Raw genomic sequence first — 25,234 nt, forward strand, 5'->3', positions numbered from 1 at the left:
GTGGCCCCTAAGCTTTCCATGGAATGTCAGTTGAACATGTAAAGGAACTGTCCTAGATGAGTTGAATTGCTCTACGTACCCCATTCCCACATGCTGTAGAGTTGACAAAATCTGCCCCCAAAAATGCACCAGTTAAAGTTGGACCATAAGACAGCGCATGCTTTTACAGAGGGAGAAGAACATTTTGAAATACATGATCAGTTCGTACACTTGAACTTATAAATCGTAATACTAGTATTGCATTGCATTGACAGTCTTAACATGTAACTAGCCAGGCAAATGGCGTTGCTTCTTGAGGGGAAACAGGAAGCCACCAGCTCAATAATAAAACAGTTATTCCTACACAAAACCAAACCAAACTCTGAAAAGAGCTCACGCCAGTATCTTTCATATCCTGTAGGTAGTTCTGTTAAATTGTTTCATTACTGACTTGATTTGAATAGGAGTAGTATTAAGTAGCCATTTAGTTCAGTAGGAGGCCAACAGCCCATTGTTGCCTTGTGCTGCTGGTGGGAGAAAATGGCGGGAAAAAGACGAGGTGTTTCTTTGTGTTCTTGATGGACATTCAGATGCTCAATCCCTGGGTGAGAAGATGGTGGAGAAACATGTGGATATGAGGCACGGTGAGCTAGGACATATTTAAGTCCCCTGAAGTTATGGTTCCTGGGATTGATACTCGGGTCTTTAATACTTATGTCTTTGATATTCTTGTCTTTGACTGTGGATTTTAATACAAATTTTCTTGATACCCAGGTCTTTACTCATCTGGATTTGAATACTCATGATTTGATATACAGGTCTTCGACTCATATATAATTCTAAGGTCTTTTTTTGTACTGAGATTTGCCTTCGATGTTCATGCCTTGGATACTCATGTATTGGATCTTCAGGTCTTTGATACTCTGGTATTTTGTAGTCAGGGAGTTGATATTCAGGTATTTCCTATTCATGTCTTTGATACTCTGGTATTTTGTATCCGCATTGAGGTACAGTTCAGGGTACCGCATTGAGGTGCAGTTCGACGTACCGCATGGAGATACAGTACAAAGTACCGCATGGAGGTACAGTTCAGCGTACTGCATGGAGGTAAAGACAATGTGGGATAGAGTCACACATTCGATCCAAAGCATTGCCACTCAACTCGGAGCTAGAAATCCCTGGGCTACGAGGTTTGAAATGTGTCACAAGCTAAAATGGACATACACTGTCCTCACAGATTTTAAAAGATGGAGAGTTTAATACTTGAAAGTTATTTCAGGTTCAGTAATGTAATTTCATCCACAATACTGCACCCTGTGAACGGAGAGGAACATTTAACAGAGCGCTATACGAAGCATCTCAAACCCTTCATAGACGCTGCGTTAGCATGTGCACCTAAGTGTTTGCCGTTACCTCAGTTTTGGTCTCGATATCAATTGGTTATCTTCAACCAAATCCTCCATGTACTGTAAGTGTGTGCAAAAACGAGCCGTATCGGTCGATTGTGCACCAAATCGTTCACCACGTATTCAATGATGAGTCTTCCTATTGGTGGTAAGAGTGCGGGCGTGCCGGGGAGGCGGGGTTTGAGAAGGTCTGGTGGATGGGGGAGGAGCTTGGGGACATGTGGGGGCTGAGTTCCCCCGTCTGGAGACGCCACAGGAGCTCCTCATTAGTGCGACTCAAGCGCTTCTTCTCCTTGCTCTCCTGCTCCACATGCACCTGCAGGTTGGCATTCTCCGCTGATAGTTGCCTGGGGAGAGACGGAAGAGGGGTAGTAAAAGGTGTAAGAGGGAAGGAATATGAAAAGTCAAATTCCTACTGTGCTAAAGTTAGAAATAGAGACAAACTCTTAGAGATAACGATTTCTTCTTGAACAAAGTTTTTATTGAAAATCCCACAAATGTTCAAGGTAAAAGTCCGACCCTGTTCAGAGACAGTCATTTTCTGAGAGGAAAATATAACTGAGAGGGAATATAATTATTTAATTAGACATATAAACAACTCTCTGTGACAGGAGGCTTGTAGGGAATAAAAGGAAATGCAGTGCATTTAGGAAGTGTCTACGTCCACTGACCTGGACGTAGCAACATTCTTGTCTATCCTGGCCTTGAGATCTTCGTTCTGCTGCTGTAACACCTGCACTCTCTCCTCCAAGTACACATTCTTTTCAGCCTGCTCAAAAGCACAGGAGGAGACAAACACAACATTAAATTCTTCATAGTATACCTCAGGCTGCAAAGACGCCATTTTAAATGGAAATATATTGGCAATCAATTGACTGACATACATTGACAAACATTAATAATTGATATTGTCTTTATCGTCTAGTCTAGTTATTCTTTATGAATGATTAATGTCAGTATGTCAATATAACCATGAACATCTGTCAAATTTGTGCACATAATTACATTATAGTAGTTGTTGCATGGTTTCTTGTTGGTCTTGAGAACATTATCAGTATTCAGAGTTGTATATATTTATTTCCCACGTAACAAAAGCTACGCAAACAACATTTTAAATGGAAAAGGAAATTCCGGGTTTTGAGAATGTGAACAGAAATTCCACATTTACTGTTGGCCTTTGAACATGATCAGTATTCTAACATTATTACATACATATTACATACATTGTATTTTGAAGCCTGGACGCTTTGAGCATGTGTTTGGAGCTTACCATTATCTCCAGCTCAGAGATCTTCACCTCCTGCTGGTGGATCTGCTGGTTCTTCATCTCCAGCACCTCCTTTAGGCTCTTCAGGTCCTCCTCGATGTGCTGGTAGGGAGCCAGGGCCTCCTGTGACCACAGCGACCACACAGAATCATCAGCTTCGGTCAGAGTTAATGCCCCAGAAAGAGATTTAACAGATCAACAATATTTGAAAATCCTACCAATAATAATAATAATTATAGCTGCTGCGCAGCAATGGGTCGGGTCCGGGCTAATTTTGGCAAATTCTGAGCAACAAACAGGAGAATAGGAAGACAGGACAGTTGACCTTATAATGTTCAATTTGCACCAGTTGAGGATTGAACCCACAACCTCTGGAACCAAAGACCATTGTCTATCGCACTGAGCTAATTGGCAAGTGGCATTTCAACAGTGGCTTCACAAATTGAGTAAGCCATTCACTGTTGTAAAGGCAAATTTAAAAAATGGTCAAAATTTCAGAAATTCAGTCATCTAAACAAAAATCTGATAATACATAAATTGCATCTTGACAGCATGGAAATGTTGGTGATTTGTTTTTAATGATAAGTGTTTTGCTTCATAAGAGAAAATATGATGTTTAAAAATTCCACTCTCACATTGGCTGCAGTTGTTCCCATGAGAGCAGAATTCAAAATGTTCTCAAAAATTCAGTTTTTGAGATAAAATTCTGATATTTGCCAAACTTCATCAACCATGACTCCAGAATATTCTCAATTTTTTTCAGGAAGATTGAAAATGTATTTATCAAGAATTTGATGGTATACGTTTACAGTACTGTTTACAGTCATACGTTTTCATGCACTGTAGGATCAATTTTTGCTTAATCAAAAATCCGAGAAACAAGTTTTGTTGAGGACGGTCTGGAGATGCTCTGTACCAAGTTTGGTGACAATTGAGCAAAAATTGTGGGAGGAGATACATTTTAAAAGTTTTACAGTTATTGAAAAAAACAGAGTGATGGACTTCATAATTTGTAATGAGTTTAAGTGGACAAAAGTTTCAGCAGTATTGAGGCTACATTGTGGTGAAGTTTCAACACTGTAGCATCTACCGTTGGTTTGGTAGGAATTTTTTAAGTTTTTAAATTTAAACGCTTATTGTGCCCCCCCTAGGAGGGGGGGGGGCACATGTCCTTGGAGTTGAGTGAATCTGGCATGGGACTGGACCTTTGTGCAAAGTTTGGTGAGTTTTCACCCATGGGAAGTATGACTTCCTTGGAAGAAGAAGAAGAAGAAGAAGAAGAAGAAAGAATTCCTAGGAATACAATAGGTTCCCGGCAGCTTAGCTGCCCGGACCCTAATAATACTTATGTTACATTTTAACTATATGTCCCAGTGTTTCCCATACATAGACCAATGTGTGGCGCAGCGCCACCGATTCAACAGCAGATTCAACAGCGCCACAAATTGATTCCGCTTTTTAAATGTATTTTTATTTTAACATGTTTTTTAAGTATAAATATCTCACGTTCTCACGCACACGCAACAAATGTCACGTCAACAATCCTGTCCGCCCGCAATCCAACACAACAATCCCGTCCGCCCGCAACCCACTCCCCCCTCAACAACTCTGCGAGCCTGTAATCTCGTACCCCCCCCTCCCCCCCCCCGGTCAACAATCCAGGCCGCCCGCAATCCAACACAACAATCCCGTCCGCCCGCAACCCAACTCCCCCCCTCATCAACCCCGCCAGCCCGTAATCCCGTACCCCCCCCCTCAACAATTCCACCCGCGGTTATAATGTACGCATTATAAGATTCTACAGAGTCTCACTCCGGCCAAAAACCAAACAAGTTGCCAACCCTGCAGGGGGGCACCACACATTGCTACCTGGTCTGTGGGAAACACTGTGTCCATTAACACTATCAGTTTATTACTACTATCTTCTCATTATCACTCTCTTCATTAACACTATCAGTTAATTACCACTATCTTCTCATTACCACTCTCTGCATTAACACCATCTGCTCATTACCACTTTTTGTTCTTTGCCAGTATCACCTTATTGTCACTATTTGTTCATTCCCACTATCAGTTCATTACCACTATCTGCTCATTACCACTATCTGTTTATAACCACAATCAGTTCATTACCATTATCTGCTCATTACCACTATCAGTTCATTACCATTATCTGCTCATTACCACTATCTGCTCATTACCACTATCTGTTCATTACCACTATCTGCTCATCGGTGCTCCGTCGCAGGGCCTCCTCGAAGCGTTTGGCCCGGTCCCGCAGGCTGCGGTTCTGGAAGGTCAGTGTGTCCACCTGGTCCTGGTGGATTCAACCAAACGTACAGGGCCATGTGAGTCTAGTGGTAAGTAACTCACGACATGCATAACCTTATTCTACTGCGGTATTCTTTACTTTTTTAACTGAAAAGCAAGGCTGGCGGAGAAATAAAGGAAAAGAGAGGACATGATTTACCTGCAACGACAAACGAAGCTTCTCAAAGTCTTCCTCTAGGGACTTCCTCTGCTGCTCGTGGGCCATCTTTAGGTCTGAGAATAAAGTTGAAAGTTTCAACTGTTTAATGTCCATGATAGGCGAAAATAACGAATGCTTTTCAAAATGGCAAAGTCAGCAAATGTTAAGAAAAAGGTTGTTAATGTGTAGTTTAAAACAAACCAAAAATAGGCTCATGCTCATCTCTTCTCCAATTTTCTTAGAAAGAGTGCTCTAAGAGTGTAATGGAAAGATATTGGTATTCATACGGTAATGAGAAGGTAATAGTCAGATAATGCTAAGGTAATGATGAGGTAAGATGTACTTTTGACAGTCCTAGTGTTCTCCTCTCTCAGGGTGACCAGGGTGTCGTTGTGGCTCTTCTCCATCTCCATCAGGGACGCCTCGTGGCTCTCGCTCATGTCGTCGATCTGGGAACCAATCAGACTTCATGTAACCAATGGCAACCACTGCTCAACCGTTTGCCTTGGCTGCCAGTACAGCTGCTGGACAATTATAGTTAACATGCACGTACTACGTATGTATTCACTTATGTGCGTTTTCTGAGACATACTCAAAACACTGCTGGAAATTGAATTTCTCCGGTGGCATTTAAAGGGTAACCATCATGCTTGGTTATTTTATAATGTACGATTATACTGCATACTACTCCTGGGCTGTGAAAAAAAACAGGAAAAGTTGGACCACGGACATCATGGACGGTACAATTTTTTTTGTTTTTCCCCCATTGGTGCTTCTCTGAAAATCAACATAGATAGTCAATGTTTTGGTGGAAACAAAGCTGATGTTGCAGACACACCCACCTGCTCCTCCTGGGAGGCGCGTAGCTCTTCCACCTCCTGCTGCTGCTCCTCCTGCAGGCGGAGGCTCTCCTCTGCGTGTCGGGCCCTCAGCCGCTCCTCCAGGGCCACCAGCTCCCCCTGCTGACGGGACCGCAGCCCACGCAGCTCGCTACGGAAGCGCCGCTCCAACTCCTCCTTGTCCCGCTGCAGGTGCTCCCAGCGCGCAACGCTAATCGCTACGTGTTAAGGAGACGACCGTTTGCGTTACAAGAACGAAACAACGGTTGGTTTTACAAGCACGCAACTCTAGATTCTAAAAGAAAGGAAATTACAGTTGATTTTACAAGCGCTAAGGCAAGGACAGATGAGTTTGTGGTACAACTGCCAAGCACGTTCACAAGTGCAACGCTTAACACTGAGGAATAGTTGAATGCAACACTTAACGCAATGGCAACGCGACAGCAGTTGGATTTATGACAACCTCAATCTGGGATCGGAACTGTAGAAAGTGTGGCCTGTCATAACATTCTGATTTATACTAGCATTTGGTTTGTGATCAGAATGGTTAGTGCATTGTGATCTGCACTAGAATACCGTGTGTAGTGTGTATATTCTGAACCATCCTAGCTTTCTAATTGGGTCAATCCTACTGAGATGTGCCATGATTTTGATATTTGTAGCTTACTGTTCAGGCTAGCCTGTTCCTCAACTATACTAGTCCCCTTACATGTGCTAGTTGCGGTTACATTGTGATGTCACTTACCCACTTCATCCCTGATCTTAGCGAGCTCCAGTGACAGCTCCCTCTGCTTCTCTATGGCGCTCTCACTCTGAAACACGCACAGACACAGACATACACACACACACACACACACACACAGACACAGACACACACACACCAAGGTACAAACACATTTTGAGTTGGCAGAAAATGTATAAAATAAGGCTAGTGTGTAGTTACTCTTTAAGATAAATTAAGAAGTACCTCCCAATGTATTGCCAACTTTGAAGAAAATGATAACAGACTTTGTGTACTGAGATATATATAGAGAGAGAGAGGGAGAGAGAGACAGAGGGAGAGAGAGACAAATAGCGAGAGATAGAGATAGAGAGTGAGAAAGAATACAAGTATGAGGGAGTGTTTCCCAAAGCAGCGGTGATGTCATCTTTCTAAAAGCTCCTAAGCAATGACATATTGTCGTCAGGTGGCGAGACTGCCGTGACCTCAGAGAGAAGGAACAACCATTTTTCATCCCCCTGTGGCTACTCGGCTCCTCCTCCTCTGCTCCTCCTTCACCCCTTCCCATAATTCATTGTACACCGGTTTTTCCCTGGGAGCCTGCTGAACCCCTCTAATGTCCTGATCTCAAATTAAACGCCTGCCATGGCAACCGCATCCAGTTACCGGAATGGTAAACAGGGATGTGTATGTAAGGGCAGCTATGCAGACTGACATCTTCTAGCTAGAATCATCTAGCTAAACACTTATTTTAAATTGTAAATTCAATACATTCTAGGAATACAACTAGGGGTACAAATGTTGATTTTTGATGCTTATAAAAAACCCTAGATCCAGAATAATACCATATTTTAACATAAAATCTGGTCAGCCAAAATAAGGTGCACGCCTGCTCAGATAATAACCCACATTGCATAATCAGGTTTACTATAATTAAATCACAGACATAATGCTAGCAAACAGCTGCTTATTAGCTTGGTAGGCTTATATTAGTGTGTCATTTGCGCTTACACAAGCATTGATGCTAACACTAGGATCGTTGCTAAAACAAGCACTGACGGTTACACTGGCCGCAGAGTTAACACTAGCACAGGTGCCAACACTGTCTAGCCCTGATGCTAACACTAGCAGCGGATGGAGGAAAGGAGACAGGGGCAGAGAGCGATGCTAAGCCTGCTTTGACTCAGCACATCCAGCCCCCCGACCCTCCCTCATCTCCCTCTGTCCCCTAATAGCTCCGACACTCCCTTTTTGCATTCAGTCTAGTACAATGCTATAGGATGCTACGACACTACACTACGACAGAGCAGACCAAAACAGACTTGAAAGCAATCATGCACATGGCTAGACACTCATAGCGTCTGAGTCTAAATGGAAACACGCACACACACACGAGAACCCTCCAAACCCACCGCTGTGAAGCTTAGAGCTGGAGAGAACCAGTTAGAGAGAGCGTGTTTGAGAGAGCGAGAGATGGGAGAGAGATTAATGAGAGGGAGAGAAAAAAGAGATAGAGGAAGAGAGAGAGAGAAAGAGAGAGAGAGAGAGAGAACAGAAGAATAGAGAGAGGGAGAGAGAAACGCACACAGCATCAGAGCAGGAATGACAATGAGCGACAGACATAGAAACAGAAAGAGAGAGTAGCATCAGACCTGGATGCTGGTGTTTTTTTACCGTGGGCTCCAGACAGCGAATGGGATGGAGGACATTCTTAGCGCAGCCCAGGCCCATAGCATGCAGGCTAGCAGGCTAGCAGGCTAACAGACAGCATCATTCTGTCCTGCTGGAGCCCCAGCCACGATACAGAGAGAGAGAGCGCAGCAGGAGATACACAAGAGTGAGAGAGAGAGCGAGGGAGAGAGAGAGCGAGAGAGAGGGAGGGAGGAGAGAAAGCAGTAAACAGAGGGAGAGGGATGCACCCTGCTAAGGGAGGGGGATGAGGGGAGAGGGATACACAGAGAGAGCGAGCACGAGAGCGAGCGCGAGAGAACGAGAAAGAGAGAGAGAGAGAGAGACTAGGAAACAAATGCAGAGAGGGATGTCCCCTGTTGAGAGAGGCTGGGGAGGAGAGAAGAGGAGTTTAAGGAGGAGAGAGAGAAAGGAGATGAGACAACAGTAGAAATTAGTAGGGAACGAGGAGAGGACAGAAGGACAAGCAAAAAAAAAAAAAAAGAAGACGAGAGAAAGAGGGGGAGAAGGAAGACAACGAGACAAGGTTGTAGGAGAGGAGGAGACATTAATAATGAGCAGAGGATGGGAGGGCAGGAGAGAAGAGAATATAATAGGAGAAAAGGGAATAGGAAAGTAAAGAGGAAAAGGAGGAGTGGAAGAAAAATATGTCACAGGACCCTGACGTGATCCTTCCTGTAACAAAGACTGCCCAGCCCAGACTACACACGCAAAGATATGCACACACACCAGGGTAACAATTGGAGAGAAGATGGAGGAGGATAAATAAATTGCCAATTAACCTGGTCTTGTCACTCACACACACACACACACACACACACACACACACACACACACACACACACACACACACACACACACACACACACACACACACACACACACACACACACACACACACACATATATTCCAGCACCTAGCTTCATCCTAAACATCAACAATCTCTCTTGTGCTCAAATGACAAATCAATACACTAACCAATCAATACTGGTGGTCACGACAGGTCCTGGATCAAATCCCGGACCTGAGAGTAGATCCAGGGCGTGTCTGGGGTTACCGCCCAGAATGCTTTCTTTGTTATTCACATCACACAGCTGTGCTTTTACTACAGGCTATAAAACATATTCCACTTCGCCCAGTAGCGGCAGTGATGCATGCTGGGAGATAAAGTGGGAGGGGGGAATTTCAGCGTAGAGAGCAATTCGGGTGAGGTAGGAGAAAATGAATGGCAATCCTGGGTTTGATTTCCCCCCATCGGGACCACCCAATGCTAAGACACGCATGCACTTACGTTGTCATAAAGTGCTGTATGTATGTAAATCCTAGAATATGTGCAGGCTTGGGTGAGATAGCATGAAAGTCAATGTTGGACAGGTAACCGGAGGGTGGCCGGTTCGAATCCCGACCGGTAGGCAAAAATATGGATGGGGGGGGGGGGTGTAGTTGTGCAGCACTCTCCTACGTCCTCATCCACGGATGAGGTGCCCTTGAGCAAGGCACCTGAAACCCCCACCTGGCTCCCCGGGCGCTGCACTGAGGCTGCCCACTGCACCGGGGTTGCCGGTGTGCCCCCCTGTGCTCACCGGCTCCCGGATGGGACAAAAGCAGAGAAAGAATTTCCCCCAAAAAGAGACAATAATGGATAACTTAACTTAACTTAACATCTCACATGATTGAGGGTAATACCTCTTTTTCTAAGCAAATCTTCAAGTACAAGCAGTCTATAAAATGCTTTCTTTCTTTTTTAAAGTCAAATACAAGGCTCTATTCAGGACTCAACTATAGCAGCAGAAATGTACAACAATATAAGGATTTCTAATCACATATAAACACAGACACACGGTCTGTTGTTTCAAACCACAGGCTACTTTAACTTGAAATCGCCAAGCATTTATTTAAACGCATGTTTTGAATGTCTGCTTTCTGACTCCTTATGAACAGGAGAGTTCGGAAAGAGAGAGGAAAATGGATTGAAAGAGCGAGGGGAAATCAGGCTGGAATCTAACCAGTGATTGCCAAAAGGCTCTGCCCGCGTGGTTGGCCCATCAATGGGTTGAGCCACCAATAAAACACATTTGAAGTGACACTCCTTCTTACGCACCTTCTGGCAGAAGTGCTGGGTGGTGATGGCGAACACCTCCAGGCCGAGCGAGGCCTTCCTCAGCTGGGCCTGGAGGTACTGGACCTGCTGGGCCTGATCCTGGCACAGGCTCCGGAGCTGTTGCACCAGTGCCCGCTCACTCTCATGGACACACTCGTCCCTCGTCCCACTCCTACTCGACTGCCCTCGGGCTGCAGCAGAGAGGGAGAGAGAGGATTGCGGGTAAATATCCGAGAACAGTATGGATGTGAATGGATCAGTGACGCCACCCATTGGTTTCTAGACCGTTTAAGGGTGACGGTAGAGAACAAATGCTTTACAGAGGTGTATGCCAACTCATTCATATACAAATTTTATTTTTCATTAAATACATTTTCCACCATGACCTTGCGCAAACTACATAATATGAAGGTGTACCTACTGAGATCCTAAACAAAGGAAGAAAAGGCTTATTGGCTAGAAGGAAATCACACTGCTTGGTAGAAACGTAAACTCTGCAGTAAACTGGGGTTGGGGGAGGTGGGGGCCAAACAGGGGTACCCCTGGTTCCTGGGGCTGCTGGTTCTTTGTTATACCTACAAGGAATGATGGGGATGTGAGGGGTACAGAAAACTGGTCTGATGGTGGTAAGGTTGTTGGAAGGTTGTGGGTACGAATACCCGATGTGTTTGATACGTATATGGTAGCTGTGTGACTCGCTAACTGTATCAAGTTACAAGTGCACTGTCAAGGAGTCACTACATTATTGAAGATTTAAAAAGGCATTGATATAAAATATGTTTTATATCATGTATGTATGTTTATTTTCTGCAGAAGTGTCTGGTATTTTCAAACAAGATTACACTTTACACAGATAAGAGAAATACACTCAGAAATATATGAATGCTGATTTGTGTAAATAATGAATAGTAATCTGACCACGCAACATAACTAGCATGGTCACCATGACAACAGCGGGTGTGGCATGGGTTGTAAAATACAGTAAGGCAAGAAAGAGACACAGAGGGAGAGAAAGAGACACAGAGGGAGAGGAGAGAGAGAGAGAGAGAGAGAGAGAGAGAGAGAGAGAGAGAGAGAGAGAGAGAGAGAGAGAGAGAGAGAGAGAGAGAGAGAGAGAGAGAGAGGGCATACATTATTTAAGGGAATAAAGGAACAATGCCATTAAGGTAATGACATTTTAACAGTAGATAGTAAAACAGACACATACAGTATGTACATACACACACAGTAACACATGTACATTTACATATAGACAGGCACACAACACGGAAACACACACACATACGTCAGTAGATAGAAACAAGTGTACATGTACACACACACACACACACACACACACACACACACAATTACCTAGAAAACATGGGCAAACATATATATACACACACACACGTGGTGATGTAATGGGCAAGCACTCACCAGGGGACTGTGGTTTGGGAGAAACCATTGCGAGGCGTTTAGGGGTGGCTGGGGAGCAGCGGCTCTCTGTCTCTCTATGGAGCTCCTTCCTGGACACTGAGAGGTTAAAACACTGTCAGAGACAGGAAGACTACCATATACCATATACTATAGAACAGTGGTTCCCAACCTTTTTCTTAAGGGACCCATATTTTTACCATTGTAAATTTTGGTGACCCCCCATGTTCATTAATATCCGAAAAACGCGAGTGCATATCCTCTTGAAGCTGCTCCATGTGGCGGGTGAATTGTCTGGCCAAAGCATCAGATAACTTCCCCCCTGACTGTTGTTGTAGCAAGGGAAACTGTTGCAGGTCCCCCTTTCCCAGTTTATTCTTCCTGTACTCCACTTTACGCACAAACGCATCCACTGCCTCTTTGCACTCCATTACGTTGGCATCCGCGCCCTGCATGCGTTTGTTTGCCTCGTTGTACAGACTGAATATCTCCGCAAGATATGAAGTCTTAATGAGAAACTCGTCGGTCATTTTGTCGGATAGTTTCTGGTTATGAACGGCTAAGAATTCACTTATTTGGTTTTTAAGTTCCATGAAACGCACCAACACTCTGCCGCGGGAAAGCCAGCGCACTTCGGTGTGGAGGAGAAGTGTCTGGTGCGCCTCATCCTCACACAGCTGTGCAAAGATCCTTTTGTTGACCGGGCGAGCTTTAATAAAGTTGACTATTTTGACCACAGTCTTTAAGGTTACGTCCAGGTCTTCACAGAGGTGTTTGGCAGCCAGTGCGTGTCTGTGTATCATGCAGTGAAACACTAAACAGTGCGGAGCCTTCTCCTTCAAACGGCTGTTGAAGCCCTTATTTTTCCCCATCATTGCGGCGGCTCCATCTGTGCAGCATGCAACTATATTTTCATAGGGAATATTGTGCCTTGTGAAGTACGTGTCGACTACACCGAAAATATCCTCTCCTCTTGTGGTGGCTGTGAGATTAACAGACATAAGAATGTCTTGTTTAAGCTCAGTTTCCTCAATGTACTGTACATACACAATGAGAATTGCTTCCTCTGCCACAGTGGTAGTTTCATCCAGCTGGATTGAAAACGGGCGTGTCCTGATTTTTTCAACGAGTGTCTTCTCAACGTTCCCTGCCATTCTGTCGATCCTGTCTTTCACTGTGTTGTTGGATAGTGGTACAGTCTTAAATTTGTTAGCCACCTGCGGTCCACACAGTATCTCAGCCATTTTAATGCACGCAGGTTTAATCAGTGTTTCGCCGATGTTGTGTGGCTTTTTGGCTTGGGCAATTAGGAGAGAGCACTCAAGGGATGCAACCGTTGCCTGCCTCTGGTCGCTTCCTGCCCTGAAGAAACTCTCCTTTATGTTTTGGGGCCTGCTAGTGACAACAAGCTCTCTTTTTCGGATGAAAAACTCTTTGGGTTTACCCACCGTCTCGGGATGTTTAGTTGTCTGGTGTCGCCTCAGCTTGCAGGGCTTCAAACTTTCATTTGCCAGTTTCTCGTGGCAAAATATACATTCAGCTCTAATTTTATCCATTGCTTCTATGAAGCCAAACTCAATATAACTTTCTTGGAAGCCCCTCTTTTTCTTTTTGACATTTTCCGCAGTCTCCTCTACCTGACGCTTCGCCATCTCTGCCTGAGCTCTGTTTACGTTGCTAGGCAATGGCTGCTGCACGAGAGGCGTTCACGTCACACAGGAATGCTCTGTTCCTCGTGATATCGGCCTATAACTTATTTGTTTACCTATTTAAATACACGAATAAATGTTTAATGTGGCCCTTGAATTTAGTTGATTTTGTCACATATATATGAATTAAACACTTACTCATTTATTTAACATTTTAATTACATTAAAATTATTAAACCCCTTAAAATCAAGAGGGCTTCGCGACCCCCCCTGGATCTTTGGCGCCCCCCTCGGGGGGTCGGGCCCCCCCGGTTGGGAACCACTGCTATAGAATATAGCAGTATAATATGTAGTATATATTCATACATTCATAGAATAGTTGAAGATGGAATAGTTACAGTAGTAGAATATGTATGACGAAGCTCGTACCGTTGAACAGAATATAGTTCTGTAGGCTATATAGATCAACATAGTAGTTCCCAACCAGTTTGCCTGTGAGGTTTTGAAGAATTGATTACATACTCCTCCTAACGTAGGTTACAGTGACGTCATCTAACATTTGGAGAGCCAGAAAGTCATTATTTTGACTGTGTGTAAATGTTTACTATCTATACAAATATAAATGTAAAATGTAAATCATTCCACACTGTTATATAAGTGTGTGAATTTGAATCTGTTCATCTAAAAAAAAGGCATTCAGGGTCAAGACTTCTATGGAGGAGGGGGTGTTTTTTCCTCTCTTGGCCTTTTATGGCCACTCTGTGTTTTGTTCTATTATATAGAACAAAATAATTGGGGTTCCTCAGATTTCGGGTTGGTTGGTTTTGTTATCAGGATGATATGAATGGTACATACGTAGAAGTATACACAGATATTATCATTTAATCATTAATCCTAAATTTGTAATGCATAAGCAACATGCCTTGTTTTACTCCATGTTTTAATAAAAGTCAGTTATTGCTAATCATCCGTTATGTCAGTCGTCTCCCCTAAAACAGTGTGTGTTGATAGTATACTGATACAGAAAGTAGATTAGCTCAGGTTGACTGAGCAGTGAACCAACCGATACAGTGAACCAACCAGCTGGAGCAGTGCCTCTTTCAATTATCCACTGTAACACTCAGTGTCACACCTCGACCACTAGAGGGCACTGCTGCTGCTGAGGCGACTTCACAGTGTATTTAACAAGGAAATTACAATTCAGCAAAAGCTTGTTATCTGATCATCTATAATCTTCCTTGCTTAAGGGAGTTTTTTCTTTCCCTTGTGGGGCCCCTTTGAGACTGTAATCGTGATTAAGGGCTATTTTGAAAATTTTCCTGTATTCTGGTGCATTTTAGGGATGGCCACTACCTAAGAATTAATTCAGCCTATGTATTTTAATTGAACCAACATACATTAATTTCATATTTTCCATGCTGAAATGCATTTTTAATATGTCTATACTCTTGTTAAACAACAAGAGCATGCTCTTGTTAAACAACAATCTTATTTTTTTCAGTGCAAAGGGCTTGCATACATACAAAACAGAAAAACAGTGGCCCAACATTAAGTACAACAACTAGCATTATATTCAGTGCAGTTGTAGTAGTGGCGACTTAAGTTGAAATCTTTCATGACTGATATAGTTTCTAAGCAAACTAGATACATGGGTTTGCCTTTGAATTCTATGAACATATACTCGGCTTCTCATCTTGACTCTTTAAAAATAAAAAACTTTAAAACAACCGTTTTTATTTATTTATCTTAAATTATCTGCGGGCCTCACTGAGTGAGGATGCGGGCCGCCAGTTGCCCATCCCTGATATAAATAAATAAATATATATATATATATATATATACACATATTTTGTACTGGCTATGTGCAAACGATTTGGCAGATTTGGCTGTACATTTTGATAAGATACAATTGGCTAATCACAAATTAAACAATCATTCAAAAATAATAACTAGCACTCATCGATATAACACTTTTAGAACAAGAGGTCTGTGCAGAAAGACACATAAGCGACTAGAAACCAGTCGCTTATTGGAGGGCCACAGCCAGAGTGTGTGTGTTGTCGAGCTGTTTGCTTCAGCTGTCTAGTGTCATGCGGTCAAACTGTTGTTGTAGAGCTCCTCCCACCAATGCCACACCCCCTCCTTGCCCATGAAAAGCAACCAATCAAAACAAGTTCATGTTGTTTTGTAACTTTAATAACATCCTACCTCCAGTCACATTGTCTACGGACAGAATGACCTTCAAGTGTTTGTGGGAACCTAATAGGGGAGTGTGGGTGTGTGTGTGTGTGTGTGTGTGTGTGTGTGAGTATGTGTTGTGTTTCACCCACAACAGAAACAATAGTAGCGACATGAGGAGTGTATAAATAGACATCAACAGTAAACACAGCTACAGGACAACTTGTAGCTCACCTTGTGGGGACCCTCGAGCTGGGGAGCCCCGGGGAGGGGTAGTGGTGCGTCGCTGGAGAGCGGGGGTGGAGCCGGGGCTGGGGGAGGAGGAGCTAGGAGGCTGGGGGCTGTTCCCCCGGGGGCCACTAGGGGCTGCTGTGACCCTGTGGAGTGACGCCTCCTCTCCCCCTCTGCTTGGGTCTGTGGAAAAGAAAACTCGGTTGTTCAGATTAATTGTCGTTGTTGTTTGTTGTTCAGTTTTATTAGATATGTCTTTGTGTCGCTGTTTTGTATTTGTATGAGCTTAAATCTGAAAACTAGAAAATGTAATACTTATTTTCTGTGGCTTAATGTTCAACATTAACAGTTAATTGGCATTGTTAGTGAAGCATGAATTCATTTAATGACTAATGCAAATGATAATTCAATTCTTTTAAAAAATGGTTCCAGAGGATTAGGGTTAAATTATCAAAGTTGTCCAGAACGACACACACCTACACACGCACATTTATTCCACACACCATCTTGAAATAAAGTGCAATCATTGTTGCCTGCTCCACAAATTGCCTGCTCCACAAAATTAACCTTGATATTTCACACTAGGCACAGTGTGAAACCGTCACACAATTTCCGAGAACAAGCATCATGTCAATTTCACATTACAAATCTGCTTTGCTGTTTATAAAGACTTTGCCCCGGTACAACAGGGTTGGTATGTTTTCAGCCCTTTATCTTTGATAGAAGACATAAACAGATTGTCATAGTCTGACTCTCTGTTTAGGTTCCCATCTCCACAGATGTCCGTAGACTCTTCACCTTGCTTCACAGATCCTGCCATGCCCATCTGCCATCTGCATTCACTTAATTCCCCTCACCTGAGCTTCCTTGTCACCTGCACCTCATCCCCCTCACCATGCACTCCCCATTTATACCAGTTCACTTCCATTGTTCCCTTGTCGGTTTGTATTTGTCATGTCCCTTTGTCATTGTTGTGCTCTAGTTATTAGTCTTTTGTATGCCAGGTTTCTGGAACTGAGATTTATGAGTTGTCTTAATTAAAAGCCTTTGTGTGACACTGTGTGCATTTGGGTCCTTTCCCTCTTGTTCCTGCTGCCCTGCTAGTCCTCATCCTGCCACAGATGGGCATACGGAAAGCTGAACATCAGTTGGGTGTAAACAGCTAAATTATTAATCAGTGCAGTAATTATTATTAAGTATTTGGCCTCTAACTATTTGCATCCATTAAACAATTATGTTGTGGGATTTATTATCACAGCAAAACATAATATACAAAAACATCCTAAAGACTTTGACACTACACAGATATTTTTAGAGTTATCTTTTACGTTCAGCACTTCCTAAGACTATTAAAAGCTTCCATGGAATAGGTCCATCTAAATACCGCAATGAAGCATTCACCTTGGTCACTGCAATCAATAAGTTGTCTAAATTGCTGACACGCACATGCACAAAGTCACGCACGCACACAAGCACACACACAAGCACACACATAAATAAAGCCTTCTCCATCTTCTCCAGGCAGTTTAAACTGCCTGGAAAAGATACAGCAGAATTATCAGCCAAACCGTGCCCATTATTTAACTAATCGGAAAGTTAATAATAATCTTCAGCCTAATTGCTTTGACTGATGTATGGTTTTGTACAAACAAAGAAGACATCCCATGTCTTATAGGAACCACATACTGTAGATACTAAATAATAGATGTAATGGAACAAGCTGGAAGCTTGAAGCAGGAGGAATACATTTCTCTCTTTACAGACAGAGAGAATCCCCCTGGTAGGACCAATGGTGGCTGTGCTCTCAGGAGGCCATGAGACAAGGTACATGATTGGCTAAGAGATGGAGGCTTTAGGTTGGTGACTCCCACAGAGTTCAAAGATAACTATCATCACCTTACTTCTCTTACACATCCCCACACCCCAGCTCTATCCCCACCCCTCAGCCCCACCCCAATCTGCTAATACAACTCACTCTTTTGAAAATATAATGAAATTAACTATTATTTTGTTGCTTGTTTGATAAATTACAGATTTACATTAAACACATTTTCAAAAATTAAAATAAAATAAACTAAAACAGACTTTTCGTGTTGACATCACCATGTCCGAGTAGGAGTTTGCTATCATTATTTCCTGTTTTACTCTAAAATAAATCTTGTCACAGAAACGATCTGAATGCTGTTTCAAGGCTTTGAATACACAATCCTCGCATATAACGATACTGTAGTTTTAATGTGTTATACCCTACACCCTGTTTGTGTCTATCTGTAAAGTAAAACAACCCCTTATCATCATCTTTCCGGTTGGAGTGGTGTCCATGAAAATCACTAGCTGTCAGTCAGAGCTAGCAGCACATGATGAAATCCTAGCTGTGAGAGTCTCAGGCCCCGTCCACACAGAGCCGATTCTTTGGTGAAACCAAATTAGTCTTGTGAGTTTGGGCCGACCGTCCAGACGGATCCGGTGGATCCGGTGCTTGAAAACGCACTTTTCTGAAACCACCTCCGAGGGTGGATTCAGATAAAAACGGAGCTATGCGGTTTTGTGTTAGGATTCGTGTGGACGCCTGAAATGCAAACGATGATGTCAATCGCCCCGCCACCAGCTGGGGATGTTAGAGTTGCGTTCATTTTTTAAATTTATTTATTTGATTTGTATTATTTTTTTTGCTTTAAATACAGCCCCTTGGTAAATTGAATTACTAACTGTACATTAAAACGTCTTTCTGCTCAATCTAAAAGGTTTAACAACTGCTTTCTCCTCCTCGACTGTATGTTTATATACAGTGTGCAGGCTTGATGCGCGCAGGTTTGATGCACTCCAACTTTTTTTGTGGAGAGGGCCCGTGTGGACGGGCCCTCAATAAGCATGCTTTAGCTGCATAGTGAGAGACCTAGCACCACCGTCTGAAAACAAAGGGCTTTGGGTGATATTCACTCTGTCAGTCTCAGATCCTCCCTAGCATTTCAAAATAAGAGTGGTCGTGATTGAGAGACAACTCAAGGTTATTTCGATGAGAAGACACGAGGGAACCCAGTCTCACACTTTTGATGAATCAAAGCTGAGAAAAATCTAAAGCCGTTCTTAATAAAACTCCAGAATTCTGACTAACCAGCAGAAAACTCAGTCTAGTCGCAGCCCTCTCCATCAGACAGAATGAGTAGTTCAGTGTGACAGACGCTACTTGAAGACCACCTCCTTCAGACATTAACTAAACTAATCAGCCGATCAGAACTGAGACCATATTAGGCCAGTAACTAACCAACAGAGAACATGGCTTCTATGTGACAAAATGTACAACAGACTCATCACCACATTGCTTACTGGAAGTGCCATATTTGGGGACATGAAACCAAGGGCAGTCTCAACCTTACATTCAAATATTCTATACATATCTATGACTTTAATATTATAATTATTGTGTTATGGTCAACGAAGTAAGGACAAACTAGGGAAGTAAAGGACATAAGGACTACCTGAGTCATCATCCATCCATCCAACTTATCAACATTAGGATCATGGGTAAAAGGGCAAACCAGTGAATGAACAAGTGTCCATCCCCAGCGAAACAAACAAATGATGAACAAATATAGGACCGAAAACATGGCTCACGTTGATGATGTTGACAGGGGTCGCTGTTGGTGCTGTCTCCTGATTGGTTGCTGGTAATGGACGAGGGACTGCCACTGCGGGCGAATCCGAAGGAGGCCCGGCGAGCGGGTGGCAGGGCAGAAAACCCCGGGGGGCGGAGCCCCGACTGACCCGCCCTCAGCGGGGGACCAGTGGGTGTGGCTAGAGACACATGGGTGTGGCCTGGCTTTCTGTTCTCTCCTGGAGGTTGAAGAACAACAATATAATTATTTCAAATGACAATAATGACAACAATAATTATTTTAATCATTTCATGAATAACAGAATAAAGGAATCACTTCCTTTCCAATCCTTATTAACAATTATATTGCTTTAAGGCAGCCCTTTCCACATAGAAATTACATAAAATCCTTAAATTGGTTGAATGTGTATTAAATTGGAGGAAAACAAGAGACAAAGAATAAGTTCTCCAACAGAAAAAACTATTGCATTAGAGCATAAGAGATAATCATTGAATTTTAAAAACATTTAAATTTAATTAGAATTTGATTTAATTCAAAATTGATTTAAAGAACCTCAACCACCTTCTATTTCCCACCATTTCAATCTGACATGAATCTCAGCTACCTGAACATGAATCATGTTCAGGTAGCAGAAAGCCTCCTTACCTGAAGGGTCCTCGTGACCGTGCATAGGCCCCCCTGCTGACCTTTGAACCTTGAATGGAGCTTTAGTTTTGGACGGCTGTTGCCTGGCGACAGCACCAATCCCTAATTGAGGCTTCATGGTTCTCGGAGAGCGAAACATACCTCCTGTTTCAGCCGGGTGCTGAGAAGGAGAAATAAAAACAGAGACCACCAATTGATCAAAGTGTTGGATAATATTGGAAATATATGATAAATATATGATGAGTGTGTTTCCAGACTTTGATTAAATAACATGGACATTCATTGAACCCATGTACCGGACACTGCTTTTAACTCTGTTAACGGACACTTTGTTTTTTGTCATGAACTCGTATGTAAACTCACATGTATGGAAACATGCAAACAAAGCTCCAAATGAACAATAAAGTTATTTTAAATAAATGGAATTGAAACAGCAGGTGATTGTGCAAATGATTTGAAGTAGACTCCTTACCTCTTGGAGATATTTGTTAGACGGCTCACTGTGGAAGTTCTCCTGCTTCCTGCTCCCTTTATGAGGAGAAGAAGAGCTACTGGAAGGCCTCCCGCCCAAAGTCTCCCCCGGACCCGATGGACAGTGGCCAGCCTTCTGCATCTCCTGCCGGTACTTATCAAAGAGCTGGTTGGAGGAGCAGAGCACTGGCGCACCTTTCACCTGGACAGGGTCTTTCCCACCAGCAGAAGGAGAAGGATGGGCGGATACCACACTTGGCACATCTGTCCCTTCCGGTTTGGTCTGAGGACTCTTCCGAACGTAGGTGATGATTTTCGGCCGGACGTTTTGGGGTTTCTGTTGGGGCGAGGACATCCTGTGGTCAGACTCCTTCTGTGGAGGGTTGGCGATGGGTTTGGGTATGCCACTGTTGAGGCCTGCTTTGGCGGGGTGTCTGACCGAGGTGGTGTTCCTGAGAGGGGATTCACTTCGCTCCTGGCTGGTTGCCCTGGCTCTTCCCACCTTGGCGGGAGAACCAGGATCTTTCCTCTTGGGGGAGCTGGTGTTCTTGGAAGGGATGGGAGACACCGGTCGACTAGGGCTTCCCCATGGCTTTCTCCTCTCCAGACTGAACGTGTTCGTGGCGTGGCTGTTCTCGAAGGAGCCCTGCTTTTTAAAGGAGTTATCAAACGAGCCTTGCTTCTTCAAAGTGCTCTCGAAGGACGGCTGTTTCTTTAATGTTCTGTCAAAGGACTTTTGCTTGTTGAACAATTTGTCAAACGGGGCTTGCTTACTCACTAGTTCTATGGAAGGCTGAGTGCCTTTAGATCCCGACATGGTTGGGTTATCGTTCATGTCGGGGAACTCGTCAGCCTGGGTACTCTGGTCTTTCTTCCTGTTGCTGTCCTGGTGCAGCTCGGCCGTTCCATTGAAGCCATCTTGGTTATTGTCCCCTCGGCGTCTCAGGTTGAGGTTGCCTCTGTGCTCTTCCGTACCTGGGTTGTGCTGTTTGCCTGGAGGAACTTTGTTGTTCATCTGTTGTGCTTCTAGAATGAGCTCCTCGGACAGGACTGAGGTTGAGTTGCGGTTCATGTTCACGTCTCTCCTGTTGAGCGTTGTGCTTATCATGGGGGTGGAAGCGTGGCGGTTGGGTTTCAGGGGGGGAACCTTGACTCTGTCGGAGATGGCGCTGGATGACAGGGTGAGGTCTTCTGAGAAGGTCCGGTAAGGCCCAGTCGTTCGGCCCGAGGTGTCCAGAGCGCTGGCCAAGCTCCCGCCCAGACTTGACATACAGGAAACAAACAACTCATTTTCGGAGCTCAAATCTGTCCTGGTGACGCATTCGCCCATGTCCGGACCGGAGGTATCGGCTCCATGCTCCATGGGTCCATGTCCTCCCGACCTTCTCTCTGCTTTGTGCTCAGCGTCACCGAGTGTGGTCTCCGCCAGGGGATGGCTTTTCTGCTCGGTGAGCCCCACTCCTTCCTCGCCATCCTCCACCAGGGAGGCCTCCAGCTCCTGGCACTCCAGCATCTCAAACTCGGCCAGCTCCGGGTCATCGCACTGGGAGTCTGTGCCCCAGATCACCACCTTGTCCTGGGGCCCCGTCTCTGTGGTCAGGATGGACAGGGTGCCCGCGTCCTCCGTAGCGCCATCGCCACCCTCAGCTGGGATGTCGTTGGCGTTGCCGTCGTTGTCGGCGGTCGAACACGCGTGCGCGTTGCTGTTCTTCCCCTCCCCCTGGACGACCGGATCTCCTCGCTCCTCGCTCATCTCCCAAACAACTAGTGTAGATCTCACTGTGGCCCGCAGGAGCAGCTGAAAAATCAATCATCCATCGCATCCAATTGCAGAAAGACTTCCTTTCCTCCCAGAAGGCGCTTGTAATTCCCTCAGTGCCCAAGAGGTTTCACATATATAACACTCCCTGTAGATCACCGGTAGGAAAACAGTGAAGAAAAGGGCACAGGGAAGAGTTTCTTTATCCTGTTGAAATTAAAACAACAGACAATATCATTAAACTAATTTGGTGGCAAAGAGGCTGCTTAATAAAACACACACACACACACACACACACACACACACACACACACACACACACACACACACACACACACACACACACACACACACACACACACACACACACACACACACACACACACACAGTTATTTGTATTTTGTGATGGGTCTCTACTGCCCCATAAACATCAGGGCAGTGTCTGGTGCTAAAGCATTCTCTCCACCATCAGCATAACCTGGCTATACATCAGCCGGCTGACAGCTCAGGGATTTGCCTGGATAAATGCTAAAAGAAGAGTCGTCCATGTTTTTAATCAGTGAGCAGAGACATTCAAGGGCAATGTTTCTCATCTGTTATGGTGACGTCCAGACAATCTATGGCTCCATCAGAAGATTTAGAAAACAAGCAAGATAAAGCTTGTTCTCTTATAATGACTATTATGTAATTCCTTTTTCCGGCTTATTAAATAGATAAAGTAGTAAATATTTTAGTTGAATGAAGTATTTATTTTTGTTTGGTACCAATGGTACCAATTTCATCTATACAGCCCAGGAATGTCTACCAGTCTTAATAACTCAGAATTCAGTATTTCAAATTTTGCCAATCCTTTTGTAGAAGGATCTTATGCAAACTACATGAGGTTCCGAATGAGAAGCTTTGTCTGCCGAATCAGGTATTATTCTTTGCACAACAACCCATTATTTTGCTCCTAAAGTCATGGAAAGGAAAACAAATAATCTGGATTGGCCTCTCACGTTCTCACATCTAAACCCTGTTCCCCCTCCCTGAATCAATACCCGGTACATATGTATTGTAGTACAATGTATGATCTACCCAAAGTTCATCACACAATATGATCGAAAAATAAGATAGCATATCACTTAATTTTCTGATTGGTTGTCACAAAGTGCCCAAGTTAGACAGACATGAGACACTCAAACAGACATACAATCAATCAATCATAAAATGTGTACAATATATACAACATAAAAAGCCATCCAATCATAAAAACATAAAAGATATTGTAGACATAGTCTCCCACCCCCTTTACAAGATAATACAACAGCTAAAATAATCACCTACTCCCACCTAGGCTTTCAGTAATGAATCTAACGGATTCTGGGATAAAGGCCTGCTTGTACCTTCTCTGTTGTGTGACCCTATACCTCCTGCTTGAGAGTTAGAACCACATTATGTACAGTTAACATGGATCTTCAGTACAGTACAGTACAGAACAGTACACATAAGGTTCTACAGTACACTGGGACAGGAACTGCAGCGATACCACTTGTGATTTTCTACTTTATTCTTCATGTGAGTACTGTCGAGGTGTGAGCAGTGGAGACAGGCTGTTAGGGAAATGAGGACTTTTTTTTCTTTCAGGGAACAACAGACTGCAGGGACAACACAGAGCATATTACTTCCAGAGAGTCACTATGGTTTGAAATGTCTATCCTTTCACTTTGGGTCCAATTTCATGTCATTAATTTGGCCACACAGGCACAATTTTCATTTATCTCACATCTTTGTCAATTCAATGTTGTATTGAAATCCCTTTTAAATTACTGTTTAAATATGAATGTTTCTCTGAATCAAATCTCAAATTATTATGATTCAGGTTGAGGTAGCTTGTTTCTTCCAAAGATATGTTTCAAGTGTATTATCTTATATGCAAATTAATAGAACAACAAGCTGCTGTCACTTATTGCAATTACATGCTTGAGTTTCAACAATAGAAGCAGAGAATTACAACATAATTATTATACATTATATTTGAGGAAAATATGTATTAATCATAAACTGCAACAATAGATAGAAAACAACTACAACAACAAATCATCGTATTGTAGAATGAGATGTCTGCCACTCACCAGTCCATGATCAGCCCTGACTAGCTGGTTAAATATCACCAACATGTGGCGGTGACTAGCCCAGGGAATCAGCTCATACTTGTGATATATGTTCTGAATTTGGCAAATCCTATTTTCCAGTTTGTCCTTTGATTTACAGTCGGAATATCAGCACACATCGAGCCACAGAATCGGAACAGAACTGTATTTGGCCTTTGAGGTTTTGTCCCCCAATAATCCAAAACCACCTTTTCAAAACCTTTTTTTTTTTTAGGGTTAGGGTTAGGGTTGCAAATGTAAAAGGAATTAATCTCGGTGCAGGTATAGCCATGCAGGATAAAAACATGAATATAAAGACTAAAGCGCTTAAATATAGAAACATAAATATATATTGGGTATATGCAATAGTTGCAATGTAATATTCTTAATTAAAGTGCAAGATACATGTCATTAAGGAGCAGGTCAGGTTGGATGCCTACAGCTAGACTGCAGATATGAGGGGCTATGAAACCATAACTGTTCGGTTGGGAGTTAAACACCCCTAACTACTCCTCCACTATCCTGTCCCTTAATTAGTGAAGACCAAATAATGTCTCTTTTATGGCCAGTAGACCTGCGATGGGAATAAATGTGCTGTAGCAGTGGTCCCGTTCCACTCCACATCCCAGCCTCCAACTGGGAGGACATAATGGGTTTGGGGG

At 43.5% G+C, this 25,234-nt stretch overlaps 1 protein-coding gene across 1 annotated transcript; it reads right to left on the reverse strand.

Moving 5' to 3' along the window:
• Positions 1 to 1,524: 1,524 nt before the first annotated feature.
• mtus2b (microtubule associated tumor suppressor candidate 2b) lies at positions 1,525 to 22,433 on the reverse strand (the record flags this gene model as incomplete). Its single annotated transcript, XM_084466846.1, has 14 exons — positions 1,525 to 1,732; positions 2,057 to 2,154; positions 2,656 to 2,775; positions 4,871 to 4,969; positions 5,123 to 5,196; positions 5,466 to 5,571; positions 5,965 to 6,179; positions 6,707 to 6,773; positions 10,474 to 10,664; positions 11,893 to 11,988; positions 15,951 to 16,130; positions 19,563 to 19,781; positions 20,210 to 20,369; positions 20,682 to 22,433. The coding sequence occupies 14 exons, from the start codon at positions 22,431 to 22,433 to the stop codon at positions 1,525 to 1,527; spliced, it is 3,585 nt and encodes a 1,194-aa protein (XP_084322972.1).
• Positions 22,434 to 25,234: the final 2,801 nt, after the last annotated feature.

Source organism: Micromesistius poutassou (assembly GCF_964030765.1).
Source record: "Micromesistius poutassou genome assembly, chromosome: 4".
Lineage (NCBI taxonomy): Eukaryota > Metazoa > Chordata > Actinopteri > Gadiformes > Gadidae > Micromesistius > Micromesistius poutassou.